The sequence below is a fragment of the Homarus americanus genome, unplaced genomic scaffold, assembly GCF_018991925.1.
Source record: "Homarus americanus isolate GMGI-L3 unplaced genomic scaffold, GMGI_Hamer_2.0 scaffold55281, whole genome shotgun sequence".
Lineage (NCBI taxonomy): Eukaryota > Metazoa > Arthropoda > Malacostraca > Decapoda > Nephropidae > Homarus > Homarus americanus.
Genome location: NW_024751663.1, coordinates 5001 through 19479, shown reverse-complemented (window position 1 = coordinate 19479; position 14479 = coordinate 5001). Strand labels below are relative to the sequence as shown.

At 48.0% G+C, this 14479-nt stretch overlaps 1 protein-coding gene across 3 annotated transcripts in view; it reads left to right on the top strand.

Moving 5' to 3' along the window:
* Window positions 1-13255, top strand: part of LOC121854821 (teneurin-3-like) — a 246877-nt gene extending 233622 nt beyond the window's left edge. For all 3 annotated transcript variants that reach the window (XM_042349623.1, XM_042349624.1, XM_042349621.1), the window contains 5 exons: window positions 5482-5647; window positions 7076-7214; window positions 7882-8073; window positions 11875-12058; window positions 13123-13255. In XM_042349623.1, the coding sequence (XP_042205557.1) occupies window positions 5482-5647; window positions 7076-7214; window positions 7882-8073; window positions 11875-11982 (605 nt within the window). In that variant the 3' untranslated portion in view covers window positions 11983-12058; window positions 13123-13255. The remainder of the gene's footprint in view (window positions 1-5481; window positions 5648-7075; window positions 7215-7881; window positions 8074-11874; window positions 12059-13122) is intronic.
* Window positions 13256-14479: the final 1224 nt, after the last annotated feature.

Genomic DNA, 14479 nt, shown 5'->3' with positions numbered 1-14479 from the left:
AGGAGTAGGAAGAGAGAGAGAGAGAGAGAGAGAGAGAGAGAGAGAGAGAGAGAGAGAGTATGGCCGCCTCCAGAACACAAACACACACACACACACATCTCCACTATAGGGACAACCTATGGCTATTTTTCATTTTCTTTATTTAATACATATTCACTAGTTCATTTTCGTTCTTAATAGATAATAGAAGCAAAAGAAAATTAGATAAAAGGCAGGAAGAGAGAAAATTAAATTGAGGTTGGTGTATCTTCCCTTCCTGGTACCGTAAGCTTGAAACCTATTATTATTATTATTATTATTATTATTATTATTATTATTATTATTATTATTATTATTATTATTATTATTATTATTATTATATGTGCAAAGTTCGTACCCAAAATATTTCATCAGCTGTATATATCTGTTAATCTTTTCTATGTAAACTGTTTGTATTGTTGTATTCTTTTCTATATAAACTGTATATATTGTGGTATTGGAACGGGTTTAGTGTAATTTTACTGGTGTTGTATTTTCCTATACCTATACTTTATATATTATACCTGTATATAAATCGTATGTGTCCCTCCTTTACCCCCACAGCCCTAGGAAATTGAGTATGCTGGAGTATATCAACAGTTTCAGCCTCATACCCTACTGATCTACCCTCTCTCTCTCTCTCTCTCTCTCTCTCTCTCTCTCTCTCTCTCTCTCTCTCTCTCTCTCTCTCTCCCGTATCATCCCATCTGCTTTTATTGTCCACTCATATTTGTCATTCTATGCCAAGATTCATCTTTTTATTCCCACGGGTCTCGAATTACTGGAGTCTTTCATCCTGGGGAAACACCTGTCTTTCTCATATCTCTTCCCACCACCTTTATTCTCTCTCTTTATTCCTTCTCTCTTCGTTCGTTTTCTCTTCTTTGCCTCTTCCTCATTTATCATTTTCATTCTTATGTATTTCTTCCTCCTTCCCTCCTCCAACACACTCTCAATCACCATAACCAACCAACACACACTCCTCTTCTCTCTCTCTCTCTCTCTCTCCTCTCTCTCTCTCTCTCTCTCTCTCTCTCTCTCTCTCTGGGCCTGAGAGAACGTCATTAAGCTATAATGAGGTAGGGGCAGGGCAGTAGGAGTGTCGTCGGCAGTAGGAGAGTGAGGGCAGACAGTAGGAGAGTGTCGTCGGCAGTAGGAGAGTGTCGCCGGCAGTAGGAGAGTGTCGCCGGCAGTAGGAGAGTGTCGCCGGCAGTAGGAGAGTGTCGTCGGCAGTAGGAGAGTGAGGGGCAGGGCAGTAGGAGGTGTCGCCGGCAGTGGAGAGTGTCGCCGGCAGTAGGAGAGTGTCGCCGGCAGTAGGAGTGTCGCCGGAGCCCGGCAGTAGGAGGTGAGGGCGGCAGAGGAGGTCCCGCAGTAGGAAGTGTCGCCGGCAGTAGGAGAGTGTCGCCGGCAGTAGGAGTGTGCCGGCGTGGAGAGTGCGCGTAGGAGTGTCACCGGCAGGGAGTGTCGCCGCAGTAGTAGAGTGTCACGGAGGAGGTCGCCGGCAGGAGTGTCACCGGCAGTAGGAGAGTGTCACCCAGAGGGAGAGTGTCGCCGGCAGTAGGAAGTGAGGGCAGGGCAGTAGGAGGTGTCGCCGGCGTAGGGGGCAGTAGGAGATGTCGCGGAGTGTCGCCGGCAGTAGGAGGTGAGGGCAGGGCAGTAGGAGGTGTCGCCGGCAGTGGAGTGTCATCGGCAGTAGGAGAGTGTCGCCGGCACTAGGAGAGTGTCGCCGGCAGTAGGAGAGTGTCGCCGGCAGTAGGAGAGTGTCACCGACAGTGGGAGAGTGTCACCGGCAGTAGTAGAGTGTCGGCAGTAGGAGGTGTCACCGGCAGTAGGAGGTGTCGCCGGCAGTAGGAGAGTGTCGCCGGCAGTAGGAGAGTGTCACCGGCAGTAGGAGAGTGTCGCCGGCAGTAGTAAGTGTCACCGGCAGTAGGAGAGTGTCGCCGGCAGTAGGAGAGTGTCACCGGCAGTAGGAGTGTCACCGGCAGTAGGAGAGTGTCGCCGGCAGTAGGAGAGTGAGGGCAGGGCAGTGAGGAGTGTCGCCGGCAGTGGGAGGTGTCGCCGGCAGTAGGAGAGTGTCACCGGCAGTAGGAGAGTGTCGCCGGCAGTAGGAGGTGAGGACAGGGCAGTAGGAGTGTGCCGGCAGTAGGAGAGTGTCGCCGGCAGTAGGAGAGTGTCACCGGCAGTAGGAGTGTCACCGGCAGTAGGAGAGTGTCCAGCCGGCGGAGAGTGTCGCCGGCAGTAGGAGGTGAGGACAGGGCAGTAGGAGGTCACCGGCAGTAGGAGGTGTCACCGGCAGTAGGAGTGTCACCGGCAGTAGGGAGGTGTCACCGGCAGTAGGAGAGTGTCACCGGCAGTAGGAGAGTGTCGCCGGCAGTAGGAGAGTGTCATCGGCAGTAGGAGAGTGTCGCCGGCACTAGGAGAGTGTCGCCGGCAGTAGTAGAGTGTCACCGGCAGTAGGAGAGTGTCACCGGCAGTAGGAGAGTGTCGCCGGCAGTAGGAAAGTGTCGCGTAGGGAGTGTCGCCGGCAGTAGGAGAGTGTCACCGGCAGTGGGAAGTGTCACCGGCAGTAGGAGAGTGTCACCGGCAGTAGGAGAGTGTCACCGGCAGTAGGAAAGTGTCGCTGGCAGTAGTACAATCAAGCTGGGCCCCGACAATGGTCTTCATCCCCACATAAGGCCGCCCTCATATACCTTTCCTCACTCTTTTATTCTGTCTTGGTAATGTTGTCCTCTGTTGTCCTCGTCTGTGTTTGTTTTATCCTCTGTTGTCCTCGTGTGTGTTTGTTTTATCCTCCTGTCCCTCGTTGTCTGTGTTTGTTTTTTTTCCTCTTGTTCTCGTTGTGTGTTTGATTATTCTTATTTCCTTAACTTTATTGTCCCTCCTCCTCTCTCATCTCCCTCCGCCCTCATCGTCATCTCTCTCTCTGCCCTCATCATCATCTCCCTCTCCGCCCTCTCATCATCATCTCCCTCTCCGCCCTCTCATCATCCTCTCCGCTCTCTCATCCATCATTTCCCTCTCGACCTCTCATCATCATCATCTCCCTCTCCGCCCTCTCATCATCTCCCTCTCCGCTCTCATCATCATCTCCCTCTCCGCTCTCTCATCATCATTTCCCTCTCCTCCCTCTCCGCCCTCTCATCATCATCCCCCTCCGCCCTCGCTCGCCCATCTTAATCTCGTCTCGTTAAGCCCCGGGCCACGTCTTCCCAGGTGGGCGGAGAGAGAGAGAGAGAGAGAGAGAGAGAGAGAGAGAGAGAGAAGAGAGAGAGAGAGAGAGAGAGAGAGTAAAATCGCTGCTCTCCTCCCGCTCTTTGTGTGTCGGTTCTTCACGCCAACATAGGTATACAAGAGACGATGTTGTTACAGGTAGTGAGGTGCGGTGTGTCTTTCACTTTCCCTCGATCATCTTAATTGTGTCCTGGTGACGTCTTGGTGTTTCTTGAGCTGAGGTGTGTGTGTGGGGTAGGGTGCGTGTGATTGAAGGGTGTGTGGTAGGGTGCGTGTGATTGAAGGACGTGTGTGGTAGGTGCGTGTGATTGAAGGAGGTGTGTGGTAGGGTGCGTATGATTGAAGGACGTGTGTGTAGGGTGCGTGTGATTGAAGGACGTGTGTGGTAGGGTGCGTATTGAAGGACGTGTGGTAGGGTGCGTGTGATTGAAGAGGTGTGGTAGGTGCGTGTGATTGAAGGGGTGTGTGGTAGGGTGCGTATGATTGAAAGGGTGTGGTAGGGTGCGTATGATTGAAGGACGTGTGTGGTAGGGTGTGTGATTGAAGGTGTGTGTGGTAGGGTGCGTATGATTGAAGGACGTGTGTGGTAGGGTGCGTATGATTGAAGGACGTGTGTGGTAGGGTGCATGATTGGAAGGAAGGACGTGTGGTAGGGTGCGTATGATTGAAGGACGTGTGTGGTAGGGTGCGTATGATTGAAGGACCGTGTGGTAGGGTGCGTATGATTGAAGGACGTGTGGTAGGTGCGTGTGATTGAAGGACGTGTGTGGTAAGTGCGTATGATTGAAGGACTATGTGGTAGGGTGCGTATGATTGAAGGACGTGTGTGGTAGGGTGCGTATGATTGAAGGGTGTGTGGTAGGGTGCGTATGATTGAAGAGGTGTGTGGTAGGTGCGTATGATTGAAGGACGTGTGGAGGGTGCGTGTGATTGAAGGACGTGTGTGGTAGGGTGCGTATGATTGAAGGACGTGTGTGGTAGGGTGCGTGTGATTGAAGGACGTGTGGTGGGTGCGTGTGATTGAAGGACGTGTGTGGTAGGGTGCGTATGATTGAAGGACGTGTGTGGTAGGGTGCGTGTGATTGAAGGACGGTGTGGTAGGGTGCGTATGATTGAAGGACGTGTGGTGGGTGCGTATGATTGAAGGACGTGTGGTAGGGTGCGTGTGATTGAAGGACGTGTGTGTATGAAGGAACGAATTTCCATCTAAATTTCATATATTTCTGAAAAGCCGTCTTATGAAATCTTGCTCGAGTCTTTTGAGATGGTGAAAGTTTTCCTCAGAACACACTAAACTCACAGCTCCACACAACACACACACACACACACACACACTTCTATATGTTATGTATGTATGTATGTACAGGGTATGTATGTAAAATTATTATTAGCATTGTTTTGAATATAGCATTAGTGTCGGGTTGAGTTTATTATAATAATTATATATTACCTTTTCATTATATATAACTAGATATACTGTATATCACCGTAAATAATAGAGGGAATAGTGACTCACAATATCATAGGATTAATAACACAATTAATAGAGTTATAAGTAATATTAACTATGATAATGATGGTAATTTTCGGATTCAATTATATTTATATGATTTTTTTTTACATGTATAGATTCTTAGAAAGGAGTTTTATCATTTATTTTTTGGATGTGCGTGCATGAGAGGATAGCATGGCGTCGAGTTGTTGGATGATTGATTGATGGATGGATGGATGGTGTGTGTGTGTGTGTGTGTGTGTGTGTGTGTGTGTGTGTGTGTGTGTGTGTGTGAATCAATATGACTAAATTATATATACAGTCAAGACCTTATTGTTATGGTAGAAATTCTGTTTTGATTTTTGTGATGTTCTTTTGTTTGTTGTGAGTCGTGTAGGTGGTGGTTGTTAGGTGGCTCTGACGTCACAAGTTCCTGCATCAGAATCCGCGATGAAGACGGATTTAGTAACACACTCAAGCCTCGCGTTTATAGAACACCTTTTGATATATGTATTGTCCCTCTGATTATCTTTACAACTTAGATCTTTTTTTATCTTTTATTTGTGTTTTTAACTTTTTCCTTTCAATTTTTGTAAACTGTCTCTCTCTCTCTCTCTCTCTCTCTCTCTCTCTCTCTCTCTCTCTCTCTCTCTCTCTCTCTCTCTCTCTCTCTCTCTCTCTCTCTCTCTCTCTCTCTCTCTCTCTCTCACACTCACTCCCTCTCTCTCTCTCCCCCACAGCGTACTCACCGCCATTGACCACCACCCTGGCTCGGCCGCCCAAACCAGACACGGGCGGCACGGAGCTAACACGCCTACGTGACCTGAACCGACGCTACGTGAACAAGATCGCTCCTAGAGGCTACTGGAACGCCCAGTTTGAAGTGAAGCAACCCACGTTCATGAGGTAGGTGGTGGGTGGAGGGTGGAAGGGAAGGGTGGGGAGGTAATAACAGGTGGAGGGGAAGGGTGTGGAGGGTGGATGTGGGGGGAGTTGGGGAGTTGAGGAAGGTGATTGGATGAGAAGAGGTTGGAGGAGGAGGTGGAGTGGAGGGGTTTCGTGAGGTTGTAGAGAGGGAGGAGGGACGAGGGGAAAGGTAGAGGTTAGTGGAGAGGGATAAGATCAAGGGGAGGTGGTGGGGAGAGGAGAGGTTGTGGGGAGGGGAGAGGTGGGAGGTAGTCGTCAAGTGCCAGCATATCTTTCTAACAACTCAATAATGTGACAAACAAGTTTTTTTTTTATTACAGAGTAAACAAAAAATAAAAACAAATTTTAAATGACTATATTAAATTCTAGCCTTTCTTTTTTGATGTCACTGTATTTACTTAAAGGAGACAACAATAAATTATGATCTTGTAAAGTAATAGTTAATTTATGATAATATTAATCGTCAACAAATAAGTCACACTCACGACACTGTATACATTCTTCACTATGTACAATTGAGTGAATAAGCCGTGTATTGAGCTGTTATTGCTGCTAGTATCCCTGAAAACACATTTTTAACATTCCACGGGTGTTACGTATATACATTTGTAATGATAAAATGATAGATCCTATTTGGATATTATAGAAAATATATATATATCATAGTCTCCCCTCCCTTGTGTACATTTTCTTTATTAAGTGTTTATATTATTTTTGGATGATAAGCGACCCAAACACTGTTCTTTATTTAGGTATTAGAAAATGTGGTCCAGTGTAGAATCTAAGACTCAGAGTTGCTATAAGACCCCGGTGAGTGAAGCACTATAGTTGCCATAAGACCCCTGTGAGTGAAGCACTATAGTTGCCATAAGACCCTGGTGAGTGAAGCACTATAGTTGCCACAAGACCCCGGTGAGTGAAGCACTATAGTTGCCATAAGACCCTGGTGAGTGAAGCACTATAGTTGCCATAAGACCCTGGTGAGTGAAGCACTATAGTTGCTATAAGACCCCTGTGAGTGAAGCACTATAGTTGCCATAAGACCCTGGTGAGTGAAGCACTATAGTTGCCACAAGACCCCGGTGAGTGAAGCACTATAGTTGCCATAAGACCCTGGTGAGTGAAGCACTATAGTTGCCATAAGACCCCGGTGAGTGAAGCACATGAAGTATGAACAACAGTGTGTGGGATGTGTTGTTGACATAACTTTTTGTTCGTTCGCCTGTTGTTGTCTTCTGATGGTCACAATAATTATGTTCTCTTGTGAGTAGAACTTGGACACGCTTGATGGCGCTACACTCTTGACAATATTAACTTATAGATTTAATTGTTCATTTACTGACTGAATGTTCTTCAAGTTCCCTCCTCACGTTCTCTCCGGCTCACGTACAGTACTTCCCCCCACAGGTTCAACTTGACTGTGCCACGGACGGCGCACCTGGCCATCTTCGGGAGGAGGAACGTGGCGCCCACCATCACCCAGTATGACTTTGTCGAGTTCATTAAGAGCGGCCGGCCAGGACGGGCCAAGAGGGAAGCCAAGTGGGTAAGTAGTTGGGGCCAGGACGGGCCAACAGGCAGGCTTAATAGTTCAATAGGCAAATGGCACGTCAATTCGGTTAATGGTTGGCCAGGGCCACAACCAAGAAGCTGGCCACAGATGCAGGCCAAGCTCATTTATCCACAAGTGTACTTAACCCAACCGTACCATCAGTACATTCGACATTTGTACATAAACAAACGTACGTTCGTACATTCACACACGTATACATACAAACATACGGTAGAAGGGGGGAGCATCCGGTGATTGCAATAAATTACACAGTTGTTATTGCGACAAACACTAATCCCGACACTGGCAAATGACGTCCAAATGTTATTAGGGTAATGTTTGTGCTGGGGGTGATTGATGTGGCCTGTCTGGTCCACCTCCCGAACACAAACACAAAAACTGAATTTGGCTGTAATGACAAACTTTGGTATTTGTAGTGTAAACAGATAGATAAATAGATAAATACGTGTATGTATGTATGTGTACGTATAAACACACACACACACACACGTGAAATTTCCATTTATTTGACCATTTCCAGTATTTATCTCATTTATCACAAGAGTTTTTATTGTTACAAATAAATGACTAGAATAAAGGGGGGGGGGGTGAGCTGATCGATCACAACATTAGGATCTGAAACACCGTCTCTCTCCCACAGGATCCCAGAACAGGTACTAGCGAGGCAGGTGACACTCCTGAAGCGGTGACGTCGCCCTCAGACACACTACAGGACGTGATCGAGGTTTACCCTTACCTCCGTGGCCACCACCTCGACCTCGACCACGCTCTCAAGGACGATCTAGATGATCTCCTGAAGACGAAATCAGAGACGGAGGCCAAGAACACACCTGTGAGTAGTTGTGGTGTTGAGGGTCTTGTGTGAGTGTATCTGTAGGAAGTGTCTCGAGTGTATCAAGTAAGAATTCCTTCGGGTGTTGAGAAGAGTGCCTGGTTAGGTTAGATTAGGTTAGGTTAGGTTAGGTTAGATTAGGTTAGGTTAGATTAGGTTAGGTTAGGTTATCTTATAGGACGATTGGAGCTTGGGGATGGTGGGGATGATGGCAGCTGGATAGAACCTCCCCCCTCTCCCCTAATTCTCCCGAAACACCCCCTCCTAACCCCCCAACTCCCCCCTCAACCCCCCCAACTCCCCCCCTCAACCCCTACCTTCTTCCTTTCTAAAAAATTACGTAGGTCAGCGTAAAATAAATATTGGTATTCCCATTTTCTGCTTCACGTTCTTAGAAGCCAACAGAATCCGCTTATGGCTCCCCACTCCTCCGTTTTTTGTTGTGTTGGGGGAGGGAGGCGGGGAATTGAGAGGTGGGGGGTGGGGAAGGGAGGGGGTAGGTGGAGAAAGGTGGGGGAGGGAGAGAACGGAGAAGGAGGGGAGTGGGGATGAGGAGAGGAGGGGAGAGGGGCTTCTGCAGTGAATTGAGTGATTTTTATAATTGGTCAGGTCAATCGTAATCTTCCCTATAACTGAAGAAAATATATTGGTTAGGTTTTGGTTGGGTTAGGTTGTGGTTAGGTTCTGCTTAGGTTAGGTTTGGTTAGATTAGGTAAATGAGAAGAAGATACATTATACGCGATTATAGATGAGCTGCCATTATTGAACTTTGAACAAATTTTGACGTAGAGGAATAGGTTTTTGTCTAGGAGTGAACAAAATGAACACAAGATACAGTGTAAGTTCTAATTTGATAACATTGTAGGTCAAATATCCCAGAACTCATTGTAGGTCAGGTCAAATATCCCAGAACTCATTGTAGATCAGGTCAAATATCCCAGAACTCTTTGTAAGCCAGGTCAAATATCCCAGAACTCATTGTAAGCCAGGTCAAATATCCCAGAACTCATTGTAGGTCAGGTCAAATATCCCCAGAACTCATTGTAGGTCAAGTCAAATATCCCCAGAACTCATTGTACGCCAGGTCAAATATCCCAGAACTCATTGTAGGTCAGGTCAAATATCCCCAGAACTCATTGTAGATCAGGTCAAATATCCCCAGAACTCATTGTGGGTCAAGTCAAATATCCCAGAACTCATTGTAAGCCAGGTCAAATATCCCAGAACTCATTGTAGGTCAGGTCAAATATCCCAGAACTCATTGTAGGTCAAGTCAAATATCCCCAGAACTCATTGTACGCCAGGTCAAATATCCCAGAACTCATTGTAGGTCAGGTCAAATATCCCCAGAACTCATTGTAGATCAGGTCAAATATCCCCAGAACTCATTGTGGGTCAAGTCAAATATCCCCAGAACTCATTGTAAGCCAGGTCAAATATCCCAGAACTCATTGTAGATCAGGTCAAATATCCCAGAACTCATTGTAGGTCAGGTCAAATATCCCAGAACTCGACTAAAAGATCCTATGAGAGCTGCAACAATTAGATCTCTTCTATCTCTCGACAACAATCTTATTCCCAAGTGTGTGGCCTCAAAGACACTTGGCCTGAAAAACACTTGGTCTGGTATACACTTGTTTACGAGACAGAGTTGAGTGTTTGGTAGTAAGTCAAGTCTCAAGGGAGTAGGTTCCATTGTGGCCCTGGATGGCTGTGTAAATTTGAACCTTTTATGATTAAGTTAATTTTTATTCTTGAATGAACGTCTTTTGTGAGTTACGTCTTTTGTGAGTTACGTCTTGAGTGAGTTACGTCTTTTGTGAGTTACGTCTTCAGTGAGTTACGTTTTTTGTGAGTTACGTCTTGAGTGAACGTATGATTCTCTCTAAGGATTTCGTGGCTCAGGAATCACGGCTCCCAGGATTTTGTAGCTCAAGAATTACGGCTCCCAAGATTTTGTAGCTCAGGAATTACGGCTCCCAGGATTTTGTAGCTCAGGAATTACGGCTCCCAGGATTTTGTAGCTCAGGAATCGTGGCTCTTGGGATTTTATAGCTCAGGAATTACGGGTCGGGATTTTGTAGCGCGAGAAATATGCGTGAGCACCGCGGGAATTAATTGAGGAGGAAACTATTCAGAAGGGATGTACCTGGGGGCTTCCGGCTCACCCTCAACTTAAATTAAGTTAAACAGCCCCCCCAGCCCCTCCCCAAACTTTGTTAATACGTCTATGAAGAGTTGAGGCCGCATTCCACCAGCTTATGAAGGTCTTGTGGCCGCGTCGGTTTATTCCTCCTCCTACTCGACCCCCTCCTCTTCGAAGCCTCTCCTCATCCTCCTCCTCCTCCTCGACTCCCTTCTCCTCCTCTTGATCCCTCCTCCTTCTCGACCCACCAACTCTTCTCCTCGACTCTCCTCCTCCTCGACCTCCCTATCCTCATAATCCTCCTTGACCCCCTTCTCCTCACCCTCCTCCTCCCCACTGCAAGATATTAATTACATCACACGGGAAGAATGAGTGGCTGCATAGGAAGCTGTTCGCCTCACCTCCTTCAGCTCGATATTTTGAGTCTAGGAATTCCCGGATCTGTTTCTCCACTCTCGGGGTACAAACTCGGTGGACCCAAGACGCGTTGTATTAACCTGCTGGAGCTCCTGTGGCTGTGTCGCTCTGAAGAAGGCGATGCAAGTATGGACAAGAGGACAGATTCTGCTAGGAATATGGTGGAGTTAATACGAGTTGGATCAATGACGTCAAGCAAGAATGATCTGCAAGTTGTGAGGTGTAAAATGTTCTTTTGTTTTCAATTGAAGGTTTATGTAATAGTGGGAAAGTACCTGTTGTGATGTCGCCTAAAATACCTGTTTAATACTGGGTCAGTGAGCTGTTACGAAGTGTGTGTGATTTGAGGCTAAAGGTCCATGATACAGTATGTTATAGTGAGTGTAGCGACAGTAGGGTGATTTCATCTTAACTTCCTGAGCCGTGACCTACCTGTGAGAAGTTGGGATTTACTGCTGGTCATTCTGAATCATAGGTTTGACTCTCACACCACAACATAACTTCCTTCACCTCCAGGTGACTCTCCCCCTCCAGGTAGACCCTTCTCCTCCAGTTGACCCTCCTCCTCTAAGTGACTCCTCCCAGTGACCCTCCTCCAGGTGACCTCCCTCCTCCAGGTGACCTCCTCCTCCAGGATCCTCCTCCTCCAGGTGATCCTCCCTCCAGGTGACCTCCCTCCTCCAAGTGACCTCCCTCCAGGTGACCCTTCCTCCTCCAGGTGACCTCCTCCTCCAGGTGACCTCCTCCTCCAGGTAACCTCCTCCTCCAGGTGACCTCCTCCTCCAGGTGATCCTCCCTCCTCCAGGTGACCCTCCTCCTCCAAGTGACCTCCCTCCAGGTGACCCTCCCTCCTCCAAGTGACCTCCTCCAGGTGACCCTCCAGGTGACCCCTCCTCCAGGTGACCCTCCTCCAGGTGACCTCCCTCCAGGTGACCCTCCAGGTGACCCTCCTCCAGGTGACCCTCCCCCTCCCAGGTGACCCTCCCTCCTCCAGCCCTCCTCCAGGTGACCCTCCCCCCTCCTCCAGGTGACCCTCTCCCCAGGTGACTCTCCCTCCTGAGATATCTTGTAGCCTCACTCAGTAATTTATAACCTGTTGATACATAAACACCTCCGTATAGACCATCGACTCATATGTTTTGGCTTATCACTCTATTGACGTCATGGTGTTTCTATTATTGGAATTATATTTATCACACAAGACTTAATATGAATATTCCTTTCTTCTTCTTCTTCAGGAATCTTCGACGGGGCCGCAGCAGGAGGAGGAGGAGGAGGTGGTCGAGGAGCCTCTAGCACTGCCGGCACTCTCCAGGCCGCGGCTTGCACATTCGACCACGGGGTGAACGTCAGCCTGGTGGAGTACCTGGACACCGGTATGGGTACCTGGCCATCTACAACGACGGCATTGGGTGGAAGCAGGTACGTCACGGGGGTACAGAGAGGTGAGTATGAGCCAGAGAAGGAGAGGAAGATAGAGATATATTGATGATTAGTTGGAGATAGATTGACACAAAGATAGACAGTGAAGAAGTGGCAGGTCCGAGACAGTGTGTGTTGATTGTGAGTGTGGTAGAGACGGTACCGATGGTGGTGGTGTGAGTGTGGTAGAGACGGTACCGATGGTGGTGATGATGGTGGTGATGATGGTGGTGATGGTGGTGATGGTGTTAGTGGTAGTAGTGGTATGAGTGAGGGCGGCCACATAAGGCTGTTTCCTGGTCACCACCACAGCTGTGAGCTCCGACAGGTGATGGACAGGTATACGTCAGGTGTGAGCCAAATCAAGGTGAAATTAGGGCCTCACAAATTAATTAAAGACAAATATTGACATTTGTGCCAATCTCAAGTCAAAATCGTAAATTAAATCGAGGTTCTTCTTGAGTCTCCGGCCATTGTTGGGTCGAGAACATCCTACAGTGAAAGCCAATATACCAAGATACACCAAGAACTTCCGCCGAGTCTCTTATACACACAATTTATCTTAATTAAATGTCAGGTGGTGGACAGGTGCGCCACTTTTACCCCCTGAATTAGATAAGACGTGTGGTGATAACAGCCAATTAGTCGTAATAGTGATAGGTAACAGGCGTATCAGTCACTGTTCAGGAGGACAGTGTCGGACGGGGGAACTGTCGTCTTGGCAGTGTGTGTGTGTGTGTACAGGTAGATGACTGACAGGTGTTACCACTAATGAGGAAATAGTGTAACGAGTGAGAGAGAGATATATAACACAATAACTTTCCCAAGTAATTATGATTATGGAGGAGGAATTTCTATTTAATAATAATAGTCTTGACTCTAATTAGTAACTTGTTCTAATTCGAGGATGTCTCCACTATCATCATCATCATCATCATCATCATCATCATCATCATCATCATCATCATCATCATCATCATCACCACCACCACCACCACCACCACCACCACCACCACCACCACCACCACAGGTCTCCTTATTAATTGTTATTCTGGTCGTCACAGGTGGAGCTTCATCTAGGGGAGGAACCTGACCTCCAATCAGCGTGTCCCAGCGACTGTACCAACCATGGGTCATGTGTGCTTGGTCGTTGTGAGTGCCTGCAGGGATGGGTCGGCGAGACTGCTCAAATAAGTGTTCTGTAGTGTTCAGTAGTGTTCTGTAGTGTTCTGTAGTGTTCTGTAGTGTTCTATAGTGTTCAGTAGTGTTCTGTAGTGTTCAGTAGTGTTCTTTAGTGTTCTGTAGTCTTCTGTAGTCTTCTGTAGTGTTCTGTATAAGTTCTAACTCTTATGGGGGAAAAATTGGGGGAAGAAAGTGCTAAAAAATAAAATATAGTTTATATTGATGTTTGTAAAAGATTAAAACCTCTATTTAAGGGACTATATAGAGATGAATGTCCGTTATATCGAGGGTTCATTAGATGTGATTACTTGTGTGTATTGTTTCCTAATTACACACACACACACACACACACACACACACACACACACACACACACACACACACAAGAACAGGAACAAAAATAAATAAAATAATAATATTTTCATCGTCCGTAATTCTTATATACTATTTACGTTTACATATACAACTTTTCCTTGTGTTGTTGTTATTCCCAATGTTTATCAGGAAGTGGCTAGTTCCTCATACAGATGGGGAAGAAGGGAGAGAAAGAATAAATACCGTAAATAATTGTGATTAACTCGCTGTCTCCCACCCCTACCCGTCCCCCACCCGATCCCCCACCACCCGACCCCCACCACCGACCCCCACCACCGTCCCCCACCACCCGTCCCCCACCACCCGGCCCCCACCACCACCCGGCCCCCCACCACCACCCGACCCCCACCACCACCCGACCCCCACCACCACCGTCCCCTCACCACCACCCGTCCCCTCCACCACCGTCCCCCCACCACCACCCGTCCCCCTCACCACCACCGTCCCCACCACCCGTCCCCACCACCGTCCCCCCCCACCACCGTCCCCACCGTCCCCCCACCACCACCCGACCCCCACCATCCGACCCCCACCCCACCTGACCCCCACCCCACCCGACCCCCACCACCGACTCCCCGCCCCCCACTCCCCCACCACCCGACCCCCACAACCCGACCCCCACCCCACCCGTCCCACTTACGGATGGACAATTGGACATACACACAGACGCATTATTGTACATCACACCTAACAAAGCGAAGGACGCGAGGAAGAAAGAGAAGGAGGTAGAGGAGAAGGAGATGGAGGAGGAGGATGAGGTGGATGAGGAGATGGGTGAAGAGAAAGAGGTGGATGAGGAGGTGGATGGTGGTGATGTATTGTGGATGTTGTTGTGGTACTTGAACTGTGTCCTTCTTGCCCCAG